The sequence below is a fragment of the Pristiophorus japonicus genome, chromosome 12 (genome assembly GCF_044704955.1).
Source record: "Pristiophorus japonicus isolate sPriJap1 chromosome 12, sPriJap1.hap1, whole genome shotgun sequence".
NCBI classification, from domain to species: domain Eukaryota; kingdom Metazoa; phylum Chordata; class Chondrichthyes; family Pristiophoridae; genus Pristiophorus; species Pristiophorus japonicus.
This window is the reverse complement of record NC_091988.1, coordinates 184,580,518-184,599,840: the sequence shown is the minus strand read 5'-3', so window position 1 is coordinate 184,599,840 and position 19,323 is coordinate 184,580,518. Positions and strand designations below refer to the sequence as shown.

Genomic DNA, 19,323 nt, shown 5'->3' with positions numbered 1-19,323 from the left:
TCAATGGAAAAAGCAGTCCCCCTGACACTTCTAGTTTGCAGATGTGCTTTTACTAACTCACAGATCTCAGTTACAACTTCTTTGCAGAAACGCAGCCTTCTGACACAGTTTGCATCACTCAGGTGCAGGTATGAACACCTGTCTCGATATAACCAACGTGAGTAAGGCCTCCTGCCCATCATCCTATCTGCTCTGAGGTTCCTCATGCGATGATATCAAAATCACTTATCTCCTCTGCAGCACCATCATGCAGAAGGCTTGCACGAGGTATGATGGTGTCAGTTTTGCTGCTATGAACAAGCTTCTTTGTTGTCTCTCTCCTCAAGGTCGACGCCCTAATATGGACCACACCCAGGTCTAAGCATGTACAATGGGCTTGCTTAGATCAGGAAAAAAAAAACGTCCCAGGGCTTCATTTGATGCTGCTTGCTGCATAATGGAAGGCTTCTCATGCCTTTAGTTCGGCTTCCACTCGCCCTCCCCCCCCCCCCCCGGCTTCTTTTGATGCATAGTGTAAGGGTCCCTTCAATTTGGCTTCCGTGCCCCTCCCGGGTTTCATTTCAAGCCGAGCCCCTGTGACTGGGCGAGGGAACGATTCTGTCAGCCAACACTCTGACCCTCAAGCCCAGTTTGGAGACATTTGGTGGTGGCATGGATTATTTAATTTAGGCCAAAAAAAAACGCCGTGCGCCAAAAAAATGGTGCAAATCACTGGGGGAAATTGAGCCCATAGAACTGGAAGATAGCATTTCAACACTCAATTTATAAGACCGCTAAGGGTCCATATATCTCCTTATCCTTATTACCTTTAATACAGAAGAGTTATCTCTTGTTCTGACCAGATGTACCAATTGTTTTCCTGGGGTTTTTTTCTCCCATTTTTAGCACGTTTGTCTAGATCAGAATAGTTCAAAAAGATACGTTGCTGCTCTAAGTCACCAGTCTTCTCACTGGATACCTTTTCATTTTTTTCTTTTCTATTCTATAATCTAACAAATGCAGTATTGCATGCTCTCAGTAACACCCTCTTGGCAACTTATAAAGCAGTTTGGGGGCAAAATTTCCCCTTTTATAGCCCCGTTAGTGCACCCCAGTGGCACCAACAGGGCAGAAGAGAGTTTTCGCCTGGGGAAGGGGGGCATGCGGAGGTGCTGCTAAGGCAGTGTCGCGCTCCACGGTTAGTGCCTCGGGATGCCTTGCAACCGGCGATGATGATGTGCCTGCCGACCCCGCGCTGACCCTTTTAACATCCCACGGGGAAACTGCCCCGTAGGCCACGAGGCTGGCGCGAGCGGATGTCAACACCATCCTTGCGGATCGCGAAGCTGGTCGACATCCACTCTCGGAGCACTCCTTTAAGGAGAGCGCCCCAGGCCGTCACCTTTTTTTGCCTGCCGACTCTCTGGTCGGCCCAACGATGGCGGCCCTAGCGTGGTCTGGGCCGCCATCGTTCAGCCTGGCACTCCATCTTGGATGTCGGGCTGCAGGCCCAATCGCACGCTGCCCCTAGTGGCCTAGTGGAGGCCATCAGAGGCCTTACAAAGTGCGCTGCAGCCCTCCCCTTTAATCGAAGGGGTGGGACCATGAACCGCGTCAGCGCTACACGGAGCATCCGCGAAGCGCTTTCCTCGGCGCCCCAGTAGCTCCCCGGTTACCGCCCCCAAAGGAAGTGGAGTGCGAGAGATTGTACTCCGCTTCCTTTGATGGGCGGTAAGGGCAATTCTGCGGTGGGAGCAGGACTTCTGTGCTGGGTGCAGAAAGTCCCGGCCCCAGAATGTTATTCCCCCAATCAGGGCGCAGAGCAATTTCACCCCCTTACTGCTGATACTCGGGCTTTGTTTTGTTGTGTAAGAAACGTCAATTCTTGTTGACAAATTATTTTCCCATAATAGGCTATTGTCCAATCTCCAGCAAAGGATCGTAAAGGGAAGGTGATCTAAAAAAGAAAAGAAAGACTTGGATTTATATAGCGCCGGATGCCTCAAAGTGCTTTACAGCCAATGAAGTACTTTTGAGGAGTAGTCACTGTTGTAATGTAGGAAACATGGCAGCCAATTCACACACAAGCAAGCTCCCACAAACAGCAATGTGATAATGACCAGAAAATCGTTTTTTTTGTTATGTTGATTGAGGGATAAGTATTGGCCCAGGGCACCAGGGATAATTCCACTGGCATGTTAAGAATTATTTGTGTTTTTAATTTCCCGGAGTGGGACTTGAACCTACAACCCTCTGACTCACAGGCGAGGGTGCTACCCCACTGAGCTGATGTTAAAACATAGAGAACCATAACTGAAGCATGGTCAGGAATCTAGTACAATCTATACATGTATCCATCACCGGATACATTACTGTCATGTGTGTACTTTTGGGATAACTAGCCACTAGATGGCGTCACTGTTGGAGACCATCCCAAGTATAAAAGGCCAGCCATTTTGTATATTAGTCACTTTGGGCCTTAATAAAGCAGAGCCAAGGTCATACCTCTTGGAGTTAAACAGTACTCAGTCTAACAGTTATTGCATACACAACAATTAGTACCATGGATATCAATAAATAGTCGACATGTCAGTACTGTACCCGATTTAGTGAGTAAAACAAATATGCTGCCCCTAAGGTGTGCTGGAGTTGGCACTAATCTGCCAAGCCATATTATTACTCTCCTCTGAAGGCTTTGCTACTCAAAGAAGACTGATTTGTTACCACACAGCTTCAGTACTAATTTCTACCCATGGGCCAATCCTTACCTCATAAATAATCCATAACTGAAAAGAAACATATTTGCACCTCTGTTTGAAGCTATAAATATTTCCTCGGATCCAAATTGAATGACTTACTTGACCTTTAACTGTTGTGCAGCCTCCTCTGGCTCAATGTGCCTATTTATAACCTTTTAAAATAATTTCTCGCCTCTTTAACAAGTAAAAAAAAAACATCACAGTTCTGGATAGTAGAAATGGTAATAATATGACTCATTAATTCCTTTTCATGTTTCTGTTGAGTTCCTATTCAAAATCAAAACCATCACGTGCCAAAACTTTCACCATGTGCTTCGGATGGGTGAGGTTCCCTCCCTCTAAATCTTTGTGGTTCCTGTACTGAATGCCTAATCCACCTAACAGGTCCTGTCATCTAAACCCGAGATTCAGAACTGGTTAGTCTTTTGAAATATGGTATCTACCAGTAAGCATTGCAAAGTCACAAAGACGACATGATGAATTAAGTCATGAACCAACTAACAATTGAAAGCTCACATCATAAAATTCATGGGGCTAGAAATTGCGTAGTGCCCCATATGGGGGCGATACTTTTGTGGAAGCGCTACCTGATTCCAGCAGATGCAAACCTCCGGTTTAGCGCTCCAGGAGGGAAGTGGAATACTAAATCGAGCACTGCCATTTCCCTTGGAGCGCTAAACCAAGCAAGAGTGGCGGTAACAGCACAGCGCTACATCCTGACATTGCGATCAGTTTCAGAGGGGTACTAACGGCAAACGCTGGCAGTTTTCCGTCATTACCCACCGCAATATCCGGGCTACTGTTGTGCTGCACCGTTCAATTCTGGATTGACTTTTTTTTTAAAACAACAAGTGATTTGGGAGTTGTGGCTAATCGGTTCATTGACATTCCCATTGAATGGGGATAGTAGAGTCCTGTACATGTTCAAATGCAGGGACAAGCAGTCAATATAAACAAAATTACAGCATTCTGGTCGGCTGAGTATTTTTTTGTTTTTTGCCGCTGATCTGCAGCCCCGAGCCACTACCCCAATACTTAACTAGCATTAGCCAGCTCTATTCGTGAAGATTTATTCAAATGTAACACAACAACATCTTAACATGATAGACAGAATGTTGGGATTTCATCCATTGACACTACTAGTTTTACTCGGGTCTCATAGTAGTCTCATCTTACACCAAAGGCTGTTATTTCCAGAATCATTGAATTCATACAAGATTTAATAACCCAAGCCCCTTGAAAAATACTCACAGAAAAAGGTTGTAGAAGGAGTTTGTTTTTAAACAGGGCAATTTAATGTAGAAAAAATATTGAGACATTGAGGTAGATTTTCACCGTCACTGCCTTGGCAGTAATCTGGCCGTGCAGATCACCGCCTGTTATAGAACACTACAGTGGGCACTGATCTGCTCCAACAACGACTTGCATTTAAGTAGCATCTTTGGCAGTGAAAAGAAAAATCTACCCCATTGTTTTTGATTTTTTTAGTGTGAGAAAAATATTTTGGTGTCTCTTCTATGTGGGTGTGATGATTTACAGTAGTTGTTTCCTATACAATTTTGCTTAGGGAGTTTGAAAGGCTATTTAATTGTTCCGATGAACGAGATCCTTTGTTGCATAATGAAATATTAATGATGGCACAGTGTTCTCTGCTGCATTCGTTAATTGTCACCGAAAGCAGCCATTTTCTTTTTTTGCGCACAGTATTGTTAATATACAGGACTGAGATTTCTGCCCATTATCTATGGATGGGTAGGATTCCTAGCCCAGATTAAGTAATTAAAAATAATATCTACATTATTGTTCTCATTGCTATGTGGTCATGATTATTCACAAAGCTGACAAGGAAGGGTGCTGTTTATTTTGTGGTTGTCAAGGTGAGCGAAGTCCCTGGTGATTTTCACTTTTGACACCCTCCCAATATTAATCTCAAACACTCCCATGTCAAATGTAACATGGGCTAGGTGCAGAGTAAAGCTTCTCCTACTGTGGACCACAGTGGTATTCTATTTTTATTTTATCGAGCACCCTGTTTTGAAAGTCGAAGATTAACAATCTGGCAGTTTGTTTGACTTCTTCTGACGTAGCTTCCTCTTGTAAATCTTTGACTTGACCGAACTTGTATTTACAGTGTTCATATTTTGAAGTAAGGCTTTTAAACTTTCATTAATCAATGGGTTTGACTAGTATTAACCCATTGTTCTTTGCTGCTCCACTAGATGCAGTCCTTTCTCAACTGAAACCTGAAGGCATTCAATTTATTGTTTAAAGCAGAAGGTACCCGTATTGGTAAGTGCATTTATTGTGAACTATATGACCCCTCGTATTTCATAATGTTATTTTATAACGTCTAGATAGAGAATTCAATGTTAAAGGTGTCATCTGCATTTTTCAATGAGTAGAATAAATGTAATAACCCGAGCTTCAAGAAGCATGTTTGTTATCTGCTATTGATTCCTCTCTATGCTGCTTTGAGGAATATGTTAATATTATTTGAAATTTCTACGAAAGGACTTATGAGGGTCATACATAATATTTCCAAATCCCACTTCTATGTGCGACTTTCATTTTCCTTTTTCATATTTTGTATCCAGTTTTTGTAGTACACACATTACTGGTTTTAAAATTCCAAGTTTGATCTCGCTTAAACCAACAATATCTCCTCATCTCTCCGATTCTTTTTAACTTTCCATGCTATGTACTTTTGGCACGGCAGTCATAGATTCATTCATCTCTAGTTGCATGGCACTTTGGGCAGATTTCAAATAAGCTTTTCTTGGCTGCACCAACTCCTAACATGGATTTCAATTTGAAGTATATTGCTTGGGGTGTATTTGTGTTAGATCTCTTAATTTCCAATGAAATACGAACTCCGATGGTAGTTTTAACTTTTTAATCTTGGCAGAGAGCAACAAACTGCTTGGCCTCAAGCCAGGTCTTTGTTCTTACTGCGACACATGGTCAAAATGGCTGTATTTTATACCTGGATCAATTTACAGAAAAGAACTCGCCTTCTTTGACCTTATTGGCTCAATTGAAAGTCTTTTAACGTTTTAATTGGCTCGCTACCCAAGGTCTGAAAATGTCAAGTTGATTGATGAGTTAATGCAACATGCCGAACTGCATGTAGCAGCCTTGACTTGGGGGTCTGTGAATTTTCACAGTCTGTCTAAATGAGCCTGTTTGAATTCTCTATCAATCCCCCCTTTGATTCTTTCACAAACTGAATCATAAAACATCAGGTATCACTGGTTAAACATTCTACAAAATAATTTCATACATGTTAATAGAGTTTCCTTCTAAAATTTATTGATGTGTTTCGCCACATGTCTGGACTAGTAACTTCCACACAAATTTACACCAACCCGAGTTCCATCGTGGCCACAATGGAAGTCTGGTTTTAATAGGTTAATTAACCTTATTCCAATTTAATCCAAATCAATATCTTAATTCGACCAGTAAACAACCTTTCCTTCAGCATAACATACTCCTGTGCCACGTACAGACGGTCTGCTGGGATCTGCAAGGTGTCTCACCTGCGGGACAGCAGCTACAGCCGCCTGGTCGCAACAACATTTAATCAACATAAACAAACAATATAAAAGTAAAACAATTACAACAAATATAATTAAACCTTCCACCAATGAAGTTCCTATTGAACCTAGCCATTCAGTGGCTCCACTCCACAAAGTGAATGATGGGGGTTGCTTAAGATTTTCTACCTCCTTTTGGATATGCTCCGCTAAGTGGGTAATTTCTTCGGAGCTATCTGCGATATATGTGCAACACTCAGTTCCGAGTAGGGCGCAAGTACCTCCCTTTTCAGCCAGGATGTAATCAAGGGCCAGTCTATTCTATAGGGCTACTGTGCGGATTGCTACCATTGATTTTAACTAGTACCTCTGAGGTATCATTGGCTACTCGTTCCACAACGGATGCCATGTTAATGGATTCCCTTGCCAGTTTGGCGGTCCCATACGCAGGGATCAGGATGGCAAAGAACCTCTCTGTTTCTGTGATAGCTCTCTTAGGATGGTGTAAATGTTCCGACAGTGACTCTATATGATACATATAAGGCACAATTTAGGCTAAATAGCAGGATCCCATCCAATTCTGGGGCAGCCAAGGGTAGGCCTTGTGGCCACACACCCAATAGGTGCCATTATATGCAATGAATGTTAGCTGTTTCTTTGTCAGCAACACTCCGGGGCCTGTCCAGGCTTTTCCATCTGTTTTATTCAGAATTCCCGTTACGTTAAAAATTCCCACATCGGCCCAGTTTGGACGGTTCCGTGGCTTGATTATATTATAATTCCGGGAGCAGTTACTATACCCCATATTTTGGCCTCCTTTGATGTTTCTAATCAGACAGACTGATTTCCCCGGTCTTCCTATTCCCGTTGTATTAGTGATAACAAAAAATGGGGGCCGTTTGGAATTATTGTAGCACGGCTGGTATCCCCCTTCAAAGGTAGTCAGATTGTAACCTGCTGACTTCCATTTACGTGCCCAGTTTTCCGTATCCTGAAACGCATTGCCTGTTTTATTTTGATTAATTATCCACTCAGCCATTTCCGAGATATTCAAGGGAACTGACCTCAAGGGAATCCCTCCCTTTGAGTGAATAGGAATATGCACACACACCCAACAACTAGAAATGTTACCTTGTTTGGCATAAATGTATGACATATATAAAAAGGTATTTACATGTAATTCCCTTGCTACCCTACTATTTTCCTTTGGTGCAGAGGGTCGGCTAGTAAGAAGTAGGCCTATGCCTATAATACCTACAATCAATAATACAGTAAATTTATACATTTTCGCAAAAAGTAATTGTCCTTATTAGATTTCAGCTTCAGTTACGGGTGCTCGTTTAACGTGTGAAGCGTGGATCCAGGCTTTCTTTCCTTGGACTTTAACAGCTGCCTGGGTGGTCAATAACACTTGATAAGGTCCCTCCCACTTGGCACCCAAAGGTTTTTTATGCAACTTTTTCACATACACCCAGACTCCCGGGATGATGTCATGTCCTCCTTCGGGTGGATTACCCCAAGCTGCCGATACCTGTCGGGAAACAGAACTAATAGCATTGGTTAGGTTCTGACAGTATGATAACAAAGTGTCACTCATTAAGTGAACATCAGCTTTCCGTAAATCGATAGTTCCTGGCATCGACATGGGTCTTCCTGTTATAATTTCAAATGGGCTTAGACCTGTAGTTCTGTTCAGGGTTGCCCTAATGCTACATAGCACTATTGGTAGTGCCTGGGGCCATGGTGTTCCTTCTTGGTGATTTGTGCTTTGTCGATGCTGGCTTTATGTCCTTTCAGCCGAAGGTGATCCAGCAAAGCTCGTAAATTTTGTTCATGCTGTTCTTCCGTGTTTGAAGCTAGCAGGATATCGTCTACATATTGTTGGGGTAAGCATGTTAATTCCGCCCCTGTGTCTAAAAGACTGTCCACATCCTTATCGCCCACCCTCACAGTTATATATCTCCCCTTTGTTGTATTAGTGCGAGGAGGGGGGCCAGGGTGGCCTCTAATCGTTTTTTGCTATCCCAAGTAACTCCTTCTGTTGTTGTATTGTCAGTCGCTTAAATGCTTCTATGAGGTTGTTATCGTGTGACAAGCCTGGCTTGTTGGCTGAATTGTATCCCTGGCTGCGTCCTCTTCCCCAGCCACGACCTTTCTGTTTTGCCCTGCACGTCTTGGCCCAGTGACCTTCTTTCCCACAATAATATTTTCCAGGTAATTTTCCTAATAACTGTTTATCGGAATCCTGGGATTTCTATCCCATAGCCTGTCCAGCTCGGACTTTAGCTCCCATATCCCGATCTAATTGGTTACATCGATCCACCAATGCTGCAAAGGTAGTTCCTCTCCCTTCCCAGTCCGGTAACACTACCTCAAGCATTTTGGACAGTTCTGGCTTTAGACCTGCCACGAAAGCTGCTTTCAGGGGTCCAAACGCTTGTTCATCCATTTCCTCATCCGTATTATTCATACCCGAATGTTCTAGCCACGTGCATCTAAACCGCTCGTCATACTCCAGGACCTCCTCTGTTCCTTTCTGTTGGCAGGCTGCAATTGTTCCCCAGTCTGTCTTAGCTGGACTGAAGGCTTGCAGCCAGTGTTTAATTACCTCCCATCCTGCGTCTAATTCTTGCTCATTCTGCCCCAAAGCTTCATCTACCTTGTCGTGCAATTTTTTTCCGTGTTTTTGGCACCATTATGGTCAAAATTTGCACTCCGTCCCAGGGATGAAGTTGATATATATTTCTTAAGCGGTCCAATTGGTCCCACATTTTTACTCCCCCTTTCTTTGGATTGGGCAATTCTTTGGACCATTTATCAATTTTCTCTGGGTCTGCCGGATCATGAACTAACTATTCTTCGTACACCCTTCTCTTTGTTTTTTTGGTTCCGCCCTCATCCGCAGTCTCTTCTGATTTGACTACAACTCGTCTTTTTTTAAACGGGGCAAAGCGCACCCCTAATTCTTTATCATCCTCCGACACTGTATTGTCAGAGGATTCAGAATCCGTATCTATTCCTCGGTCGTGTCTTCGGGTTTGCGCTTTTAATTTATCCAAACATGGGTAACTTGGGAATTGATCAATACATTTTCCTTTTCCTGTTACTGTCTCTTGACCTAATGATTTTTTCCATTCTTTAATTTCACCTTTAAGATCTTTAACTTCCGCTTCCAGCTTTTCAAGTTCAAGTTTTTTCTGTCGCAGCTGTGCACAAACTGCTTGCAATTGGTCCTTTGTACTGGTCAGTTCTCGATCATGTTGGGAACGCATTATAATTTCATTCCAGTTTCGGATCTGGCCCATAACCACTAGGGACCATCTAGTTCGCTCTTTATTTTTCATATGGGTCGTTTTTCCCCAGACCCTTTTAATCTCGTCCAAGGACCATTGTCCTTTGGAGGTTCCGTACTTTTGTTCGATCTTAATACAGGTTTTAGATAAGTTGAATTGTTGCTCTATGTATTCTTTCAACTGTTCGAGAATTAAATCTACCGAAACTTCAGGTGGTGCCTGCCCACCTTTAACAGTTGTAGGCAATTCTTTGCTCTTGTCTCCTGCTGCCATTTCTTTACTAGGGTTCTTTACTGGGGTCTCGAGTCATAGGCTTGCTAGCCGATCAATAGGTCGGTGATTAATTAACTAACACACCGCTGAAGTTTAGACGTCTATGGGACCTCGAGCCGACTACCAACCAGAGGGTTCGCAAACTGGAGGCTTTCGGAATCGCGTAGGAGAGGCGAATTTAGACTTTTGACCGAGGACTTTTTTTAAAAAGAGGAGTCCTTACCTCAATATATAGGTCCGATGTCCAAAATTCAGTTTATTTCCTCAGCGATCCTGTTCGCAGCGCCAAAATTGTTAGATCTCTTAATTTCCAATGAAATACGAACTCCGATGGTAGTTTTAACTTTTTAATCTTGGCAGAGAGCAACAAACTGCTTGGCTTCAAGCCAGGTCTTTGTTCTTACTGAGACACATGGTCAAAATGGCTGTATTTTATACCTGGATCAATTTACAGAAAATAACTCGCCTTCTTTGACCTTATTGGCTCAATTGAAAGTCTTTTAACGTTTTAATTGGCTTGCTACCCAAGGTCCGAAAATGTCCAGTTGATTGATGAGTTAATGCAACATGCCGAACTGCATGTAGCAGCCTTGACTTGGGGGTCTGTGAATTTTCACAGTCTGTCTAAATGAGCTTGTTTGAATACTCCTATCAATTTGTAATTTGATTCCCACAATTTCTATGTTCAATCCTTGTGCACAGTAATCCTGGTATGAATTACAGAGCCTCTGCTAAGTGCAACAAATAAGAATCACTTTGCCAACATAATTCCACTGGCAGACTCCATGCTCATGCTTTAAAAAACAGCTGAGATTTGGAGAGGCAAGCACCCCCTGTTTGTAGCATACAACTGGGGTTTTGTCATTATTGAGGAATACTGTGTATGGTACAATACTCCAGATACGGAGGGACTGTCAGTCATAGAAATTAGTCAATTCTCTTGGTAAACTTTAGCAATGTTTTTATCAATGTGATATTTTGGTCAACAAACAGTTAATCATAACACAATATTCGCATAGAGATTTCCGATGCTCAATGGAGAGTCAGTTGGGCCTTCGAATGGTTTGCTTCTCAATAGCTTATGTCGTCATTGGCGGCAGTTCCTTACCATCGACTGCACTCCAAGGAGGGCCAAACAGACTCTTCATATTCACCTTATACTGCAGGCTTGGTGCATGAACACTTGCATAATCATCTTCACCTCCAATCCTAAGCCCTTGTTCTGATGCACAGTTTTTGGTGATTCGCTAACCTTGTAGTAAATCATGAAGTGTCTTACGCCTAGCCCAGACCATTAATGTGGTCAGGACCATCTGTTTTCCTCATTCCGTTATCGGCTATATTTCAACTAATCCCGAGGTTCCCCCATTTCTTAATCTAATAGCAACGTCATGGTGCGATTAACTGCTTACTGATAAACCAGTTCAGTGTGCAACAGTCCTTTGTGTCAGTGACTTTATTTGTTAAGGTTCATTCTTTTTATGTCAACCAAACATTTTCCAATAATCCTTCAGTACATGGATTATATTAAGAAATTCTGAAAGGATCAAAATAATAAATATGCACATAAAGTTTGCTGCAAATCCATGGGGTAGATTTTTATCATCACTGCCTGGGCATTAATCAGGCAGTTTCTATAAAGGTCCCAACTAGATTAACACCCAGTTGGTGAAGATTAAAATTTACCCCATGACTGAGGTAGTGCACCACTCTTATGGACCAGAAGAGCATATTTCAGATGGCCAGGCAGCAGACAAAATCGACACCTAAAGTAGGAACACACAAGACAAAGTAGCAGTTCTCAGTTTCTCAAGTCATCCCGCTCCTTAAACCAGGACCCAATGCTGTGCTTGGTCTCAACAGCAACCCATTCAACTTCTCTCCCTGCCCCTCTCTTCCTCCCCAGCCCCTAACCAAAGAGTCTCTGTAAAGTTCAACCATGACTTTTGATCCAAAGTCTGATTATGCTCCCTTCGGAAGGTCACCAACTGAGACCGCCTTCACCCCCGCCCCCAACCCTGCAACTTTCCCCAACATACAAAAGCATCTCCAGTAACTCCATCCGGAGCCCCATAGGTCGTTGCAAATACCCAGCATAGCGCCGCCCCTCAGAAGGAAATAAGACTCTCTAACCCCAAATGTTCATTCTCGGGTTGGTAACCAGTAACTAGTGGGGTGCTGCAGGGATCAGTGCTGGGACCCCAACTATTAACAATCTATATTAACGACTTGGAAGAGGAGACCGAGTGTAACCAAGTTTGCTGACGATACAAAGATGGGAAGAAAAGCAATGTGTGAGGAGGACACAAAAAATCTGCAAAGGGACATAGGCAGGCTAAGTGAGTGGGCAAAAATTTGGCAGATGGAGTATAATGTTGGAAAGTGTGAGGTCATGCACTTTGTCAGAAAAATATCAAAGAGAATGTTATTATTTAAATGGAGAAAGATTGCAAAGTGCTGCAGTAGAGTGGGACCTGAAGCACAAAAGGTTAGTGTGCAGGTACATCAAGTGATCAGGAAGGCCAATGGAATCTTGGCCTTTATTGCAAAGGGGATGGAGTATAAAAGCAGGGAAGTCTTGCTGCAGTTATACAGGGTATTGGTGAGGCCACACCTGGAATACTGCGTGCAGTTTTGGTTTCCATTTTTACGAAAGGATCTACTTACTTTGGAGGCAGTTCAGAGAAAGTTCACTCGGTTGATTCCAGAGATAGGGGGTTGACTTATGAGGAAAGGTTGAGTAGGTTGGGTCTCTACTCATTGGAATTCAGAAGATTGAGAGATGATGTTATAAGATTATGAGGGGGTTTGACGAGGTGGATGCAGAGAGGATGTTTCCATTGATGGGGGAGACTAGAACTAGGGGGCATAATCTTAGAATAAATGGCCACCCAGTTGAAACAGAGATGAGGAGAAATTTATTCTCTGAGGGTTGTAAATCTGTGGAATTTGCTGCCTCAGAAAGCTGTGGAAGCTGGGACATTGAATAAATTTAAGACAGAGATAGACAATTTCTTAACCAATAAGAGAATCAGGAATTATGGGGAGCGAGCAGGGAAGTGGAGCTGAGTCCATGATCAGATCAACCAAGATCGTATTAAGTAGCAGAGCAGGCTCGAGGGGCCATATGGCCTACACCTGCTCCTATTCCTTATGTTCTTATGTAACAGCACCAGCCTAACCTATGGCACCGGTGAGAACAGCCCCATAAAATGTGCCTGCTGCAGTTTGTGATTTTGACTAATTTCGATGAGTTGAACATTTCTTTACCTCCCTGACAATGAGTCATGGCCTCTGTTTGTGTTTATGTATGCATAGATGAGCTGCTCAAAGCTTTTTTTAATATTCATTCTTTGGATGTGGGCATCACTGGCAAGGCCGACAGTTATTGTCCATCCCTAATTTTTCTCAGATGGCGGAGACAATCCACCTTGATACAACTGAGTGGCTTGCTACGCTACTTCAAAAAGGCAGTTCAGCGTCAACCACGTTGGTAAGATCAGGTCAGATCAGGTAACAACAGCTATGAGGAAAGATTGGATAGGCTGAGATTGTTTTCTTTGGAACTGAGGAGGCTGAGGGGAGATTTAATAGAGGTGTATAAAATAATGAGGGGCCTAGATAAGAGTGGACAGGAAGGACCTATTCCCCTTAGCAGAAAGGTCAGTAACCAGGGGGGGGCATAGATTTAAAGTAATTGGTAGAAGGATTAAAGGGGAGATGAGGAAAAGATTTTTCACCCAGATGTTGGTGGGGATCTGAAACTCACTGCCTGAAAGGGTGGTAGCGGCAGAAGCCCTCATCACATTTAAAAAGTACTTGGGTGTGCATTTAAAGAACTGTGACCTATAGGGCTACGGACCTAGGGCTGGAAGTTGGGATTAGGCTGGATAGCTCTTTTCTGACTGGCACGGACACGATGGGCTGAATGACCTCCTCCTGTGCCGTAATTTTTCTATGATTCTATTTCCTTCTCGAAAGTGAACTCCATGATCACTTTTACAGATGCCAGTTTTTTTATTTCCTGATATTTAAAAAAAAATGTAGATACAGAATTCAAGTTCTCAAAGTGTCATGATGGCATTTGAACTCTCATTCTCTGATTCATTGGTCCAGGCCTGTAGATACTCGTCTAGTAATGTAACTGCCATTTCCCTCATTATCGCTTTCTTTCTTTTCTGTTCTGTTAAGTGCAAAATATAAAATAGAGATATGGGATTATATTGCAAATATGTTAGATTAAAAATTAGGCTATAATGGAGGAATTTTTAAAAGGAGCGGGGAGTGAAAATGTTGTTGCCGCCCCATGCAATTGGACTGTTTGTTGGTGTAGGAAAAGCAATAGCCAATCTTGCATTATAGAGTTATCTTCTCTATGATTTTGATAAACTAAACTAAGCAATTGAATTTGAAAGAAAGGACTGAAGGAAAGAAAGACTTGTATTGAGATAGCGCCTGGACGTCTCAAAGTGCTTTGCAGCCAATGAAGTACTTTTGGAGTGTAGTCACTGTTGTAATGTGGGAAACCTGTACAATGGTGAGTGAAGTGGGGTGCAAATCAGACAAAGCTGAGTTCTTCTGTCCTCATAGTGAGCAACACTGGGACTTGAGATGGTCCTGCTAATAACATGCTTAGCCGATAGTAATTGCCATGTTTTTTTGCAGAATGAAGAAACTAAGATTCCAATAAGAAAACCATGAAGACATGACATCAGTCACCATGACAGACTGTTAAGTGGAATTTTGAAAGGGATCATTCTCCTACTCCTCGACGACAAGAATCTCGCATTGCGGAACATCTTTGGAAGTGGTAACCTTTGCAGTTAGACTGGAAATGTCGAGCCATTTAACAGGAGATACTTCATTCAGCTCCAGACAGGAGCTGCTGAATTTAAATGAACCGTCCTCTAGTGCGAATAATTTGGACACTCTGAGTTCTTCAGAAACCAACAACAAAATACAGTGCAATGGGACATCAAAAGTATACGATAACTCGTGCCAGTTCAAACTGACCCCCAACCAAACAGAAAATATGTGTGGCTGGGGTCTGCTGAAGCCTAAATGTTTTCAGGTTTTCAACACCCCAAAAGGCATACTCTTCTTCCTCTGCAGTGCTGCCTTTCTCCAAGGAATGATAGTAAATGGATTTATAAATACCGTGATTACCTCAATCGAACGGAGATTTGACCTGCGCAGTTACCATACTGGAATGATTGCCAGCTCTTATGACATTGCAGCGTGCGTCTGCCTGATTTTTGTCAGTTACTTTGGTGGCAGTGGTCACAAGCCACGTTGGCTTGGCTGGGGAATTATAGTCATGTCTTTGGGATCACTAGTGTTTACCTTGCCTCATTTTATCACTGGTCAATATGAAGTGAATCTATCTGACCAGACAGGATTGTGCCACTCTAATCAGTCTACACAGTGTACCGAAGGTTCATCTAGTTATTCCAACTACAGGTTTGTGTTTATGCTTGGACAGTTCCTCCATGGCGTAGGAGCAACTCCACTGTACACCCTGGGAGTGACCTACCTAGATGAAAATGTCAAGGCAAACTATGCTCCTGTTTACATTGGTGAGTTTTGGGAGAAACGGTAATGTGTAATTTTACTATGCTGGGGTTACTAATGCCTTTGTGAATGACTGATGTGATAATTTTGATAGCAGCTAGACTGGTAATGCCGTGTGCTTGTTGTGCCTCTTGAAGTCAGGGATGTACGACGTAATTTATTCAAATAAAACTAATATCTGTTTGTCAAACAAAATAAAGGTGGAGGGAATTTCCTCGGGGCTTTTCCCGCTCTGGCAGTAACTTTGGCGGAGGTTCGGAGGAAAGAGTTTCTGCCGAAGTTATGGCAGCAGAGCGGGGAGAAAACTGAGGAAATTCTTGCTGATGCTGCAAGCTTGATGTGAAAATTGTCAGCTACAGATCTTATAAACAGGATCATAAGGATCAGCTTTAGTGCTTACTTGCGGGATACAAGGAACCACACTGAGAACTCAGCAGTATAGATTTTGAGAACACTCAAGGCTCGACAGCTACTTGTTGAGAATGACCCAGTCCTTCAGATATTTTGCACATATTTGGGAAGAATTCTGAATAAACAACTCCCATTTGGCCCATCGGGTCTTCCAATTTGAAAACATGTCACTATGCCTTTGAATTTTGATCTTGTGTAGCTAGACATTTTTTAAACGACTGAATCCTTCTCGTTTGCACGCATATGAAGGGTAGTAATTTGTACAGGTCATTGTGTATTGCTGCTTCACTGCACATTGCCCAGTCGGAACATGTGTTTCTTGTATCCCCACCCCCAAGCTAAAATAGATTGCTGAATCTGGTGACGCTATCAAAAGTGTTAACTTTTTTTACGTGAACACTAGTACAGTCTTGGAAGCTCTTGTGATTATATCATGTAACTGACTGTAAACTGTAGTCAAGACATGTGAAAACCAAAAGTGGGATTGGTTAAAAGGGGGGAATGGATCACTGCAAAGTAACAGTGGCCCACCTGGGCAATTCTGTCTTGTGCTAGAAAATGTGGCCAACTATTTGATATCATACCTGTTACTAACTAAATTAGATTTTTTTTTAAAATAAAATGATGTATACCAGAACTTCAGGACTTAACCATAATGAATCAAAAGTAAAATTTTCCTGACTTTAAATGATTTGTCAAATCAGATATTCTTTCAGGGTTACAATGCCCCGTAGTTCTGTATGGGATGGCTTCTATTGGATGATACTCAATAACTTCAGGAGGGGAGTTTGATGGGGGGTGAATTTTGATCCCAGGGTGGGTGGCAGCGGTGATAACTGTGTAGCCAGTAATTTTAATGAGCTTACTCGAGACTTTCCTTAACCCTGTTGATGAAAATACTTTCCTACATAAGAACATAAGAATTACGAGCAGGAGGTACTTCTATTTTTTATTTGGATATTTTGAAAAAGTTATGTGAATATGTTTTGTCTCTACTTTTATTTTTGTAGTTTAAGCTTCCATGAATGCTTCTGTTGTATAGTAAATTAACTTTGCGAAGTTTGTCATATGATGTCCTGTATAGCTGTTTGATCCTATTCACATTCTTTAGACAAGTCATTAAGTTCTGCTGGCCTCCGATGTACCGACCTGCGCTGATTTCTTAACACTCCGCGGGTTTTCTGTGTGGCCACAAGTGGCCACATATGCTGGCCTAAGTTAGTTTGGAGTAAGTATTAGCTGTCCAAAGTGGCCTAAATGGCCAAAACTGGCATAGGTGACTGGTAACGCCCCCTTTTGAACAAAACTAAACACAACTTTAAAAAATCGTAACGAATTCACTTACACTGGCGCAAATTGAATGTGCAAAATGGGGTTTTTAAGATACTCCAGAAAAATCAAGTTGTTCCAAAAAAAACAGCAACTCCTGGGCAATTTTGAGCCCTTTATGACTAATGAAGGTGAATATTACTTTGCAAGCTGCAAACCTAAGCTTTACTCTTGCTTTCATCCAGCATGCCTATTTGTACACCCAAAATCCTTTCTCCATCCCAAACTATTGCGAAAAAAGTGCCTGGTTTTTCAACCCAAAAAATCCCAATTTTCTTGAGATGGGAACTAGGGCAAGCTAATAGACATTTGGGCTATGGTTGACTGATATTGCACTGCTAAACTGCCCCCCCGCCCCCCCCTCCCACCACCTCCAAGAAAGTGCTTTAGCAATTGATATCATCCAGAAAAGACTGCCATGTGATGCAAAATATATTATAGTTGTGTCTCTTTAATACAATGTCTAATTGTTGTTCAGTAAACATTGGGTGAGGTCATTGCTCCTGAGGTTTAAGTTCCTATCTCTGCCCTATGAAATGGTGCAGTTCTGGATTCTAAGGCTCCTGATCCAAATGATTGCCTCTGTTTATTTATATTTTGTTTTGAGGTACAGGTATGACTCTTGAAGTATGATGGAAGGCAAATGTGCGCCAGACACACCATTTTTATAATACAGATGTGCTTATGTATACATCTGGAAGTAGGTTAGGGCCTGGAATTTCCTCCGCGGGCACAGCCCGAAAGTTAGACCTGAAAATGCGCCCATTCTGCCGATGTCAAGTTTCGCTCAAATTCCCTGCAAATTTCACTGGAACATGTATGATCATAAAATGGGGGAAAATCAGTGAAAATCGCCATAAACACTTTGGGGCACAGAGAACTCACACTATATATTTCTTAAGTATGAAAATTTAGATTTTAACCATCATTAATGCACATTAGGCACAGCATGTTGAGTGAACTGAATTCAGCAAAAGGTTTTTGATTTTTAATGTGATTTATACTGATTCCATTTGGCAAGGATAAATTAAAAAGCAAAAACTCAAAATTTCAATAAAACTCCTTAACAATGACTTGGTTCCTGTTGCCTGAAAATCAGATTGTAATTTGAAGAGAGCTTCTGAGCAAGTGCAATTGCAAGACACTCGCATACCGTGCTCCGTAACTTGAGGACAGAGTCATTATCTGGCAGCGATCCAGTCAGGCGGAGGATTGATGAAAGATCATAAAAGCGTAACTCAAAATATTCCACGATTCTTTAGGCAACATATTTGATTTGTGTCTGATTGCGTGTGTATCGGGCCATAACTATGCAGGAAATTCCAGGCCCAGGAGTTTGCAATATAATTTTGGACTTCCAGTGAGTACTGTACAATATTATAGAAACATAGAAAATAGGTGCAGGAGTGGGCCATTTGGCCCTTCGAGCCTGCACCACCATTCAATAAGATCATGGCTGATCATTCCCTCAGTACCCCTTTCCTGCTTTTTCTCCATACCCCTTGATCCCCTTAGCCATAAGAGCCATAATCCAACTTCCTCTTGAATATATCCAATGAACTGGCATCAACAACTCTCTGCGGCAGGGAATTCCACAGGTTAACAACTTTGAGTGAAGAAGTTTCTCCTCAACTCAGTCCTAAATGGCCCACCCCTTATCCTAGGACTGCGTCCCCTGGTTCTTGACTTCCCCAACATCAGGAACATTCTTCCCGCATCTAACCTGTCCAGTCCCGTCAGAATCTTGTATGTTTCTATGAGATCCCCTCTCATCCTTCTAAACTCCAGTGTATAAAGGCCCAGTTGATCCAGTCTCTCCTCGTATATCAGTCTTGCCATCCCGGGAATCAGCCTGGTGAATCTTCGCTGCACTCCCTTATAGAAACATAGAAAATAGGTGCAGGAGTAGGCCATTCGGCCCTTCGAGCCTGCACCACCATTCAATAAGATCATGGCTGATCACTCCCTCAGTACCCCTTTCCTGCTTTCTCTCCATACCCCATGATCCCCTTAGCCGTAAGGGCCATATCGAACTCCCTCCTGAATATATCCAATGAACTGGCATCAACAACACTCTGCGGTAGGGAATTCCACAGGTTAACAACTCTGAGTGAAGAAGTTTCTCCTCAACTCAGTCCTAAATGGCTTACCCCTTATCCTAAGACTGTGTCCCCT

The 19,323-nt window shown here is 42.5% G+C and overlaps 1 protein-coding gene across 1 annotated transcript in view; it reads left to right on the top strand.

Moving 5' to 3' along the window:
* Positions 1-19,323, top strand: part of slco4a1 (solute carrier organic anion transporter family, member 4A1) — a 213,565-nt gene that overhangs the window by 132,050 nt on the left and 62,192 nt on the right. The window contains exons 3-4 of the mRNA XM_070895094.1: positions 4,958-5,027; positions 14,503-15,413. Of these exons, the coding sequence (XP_070751195.1) occupies positions 14,672-15,413 (742 nt within the window). The 5' untranslated portion in view covers positions 4,958-5,027; positions 14,503-14,671. The remainder of the gene's footprint in view (positions 1-4,957; positions 5,028-14,502; positions 15,414-19,323) is intronic.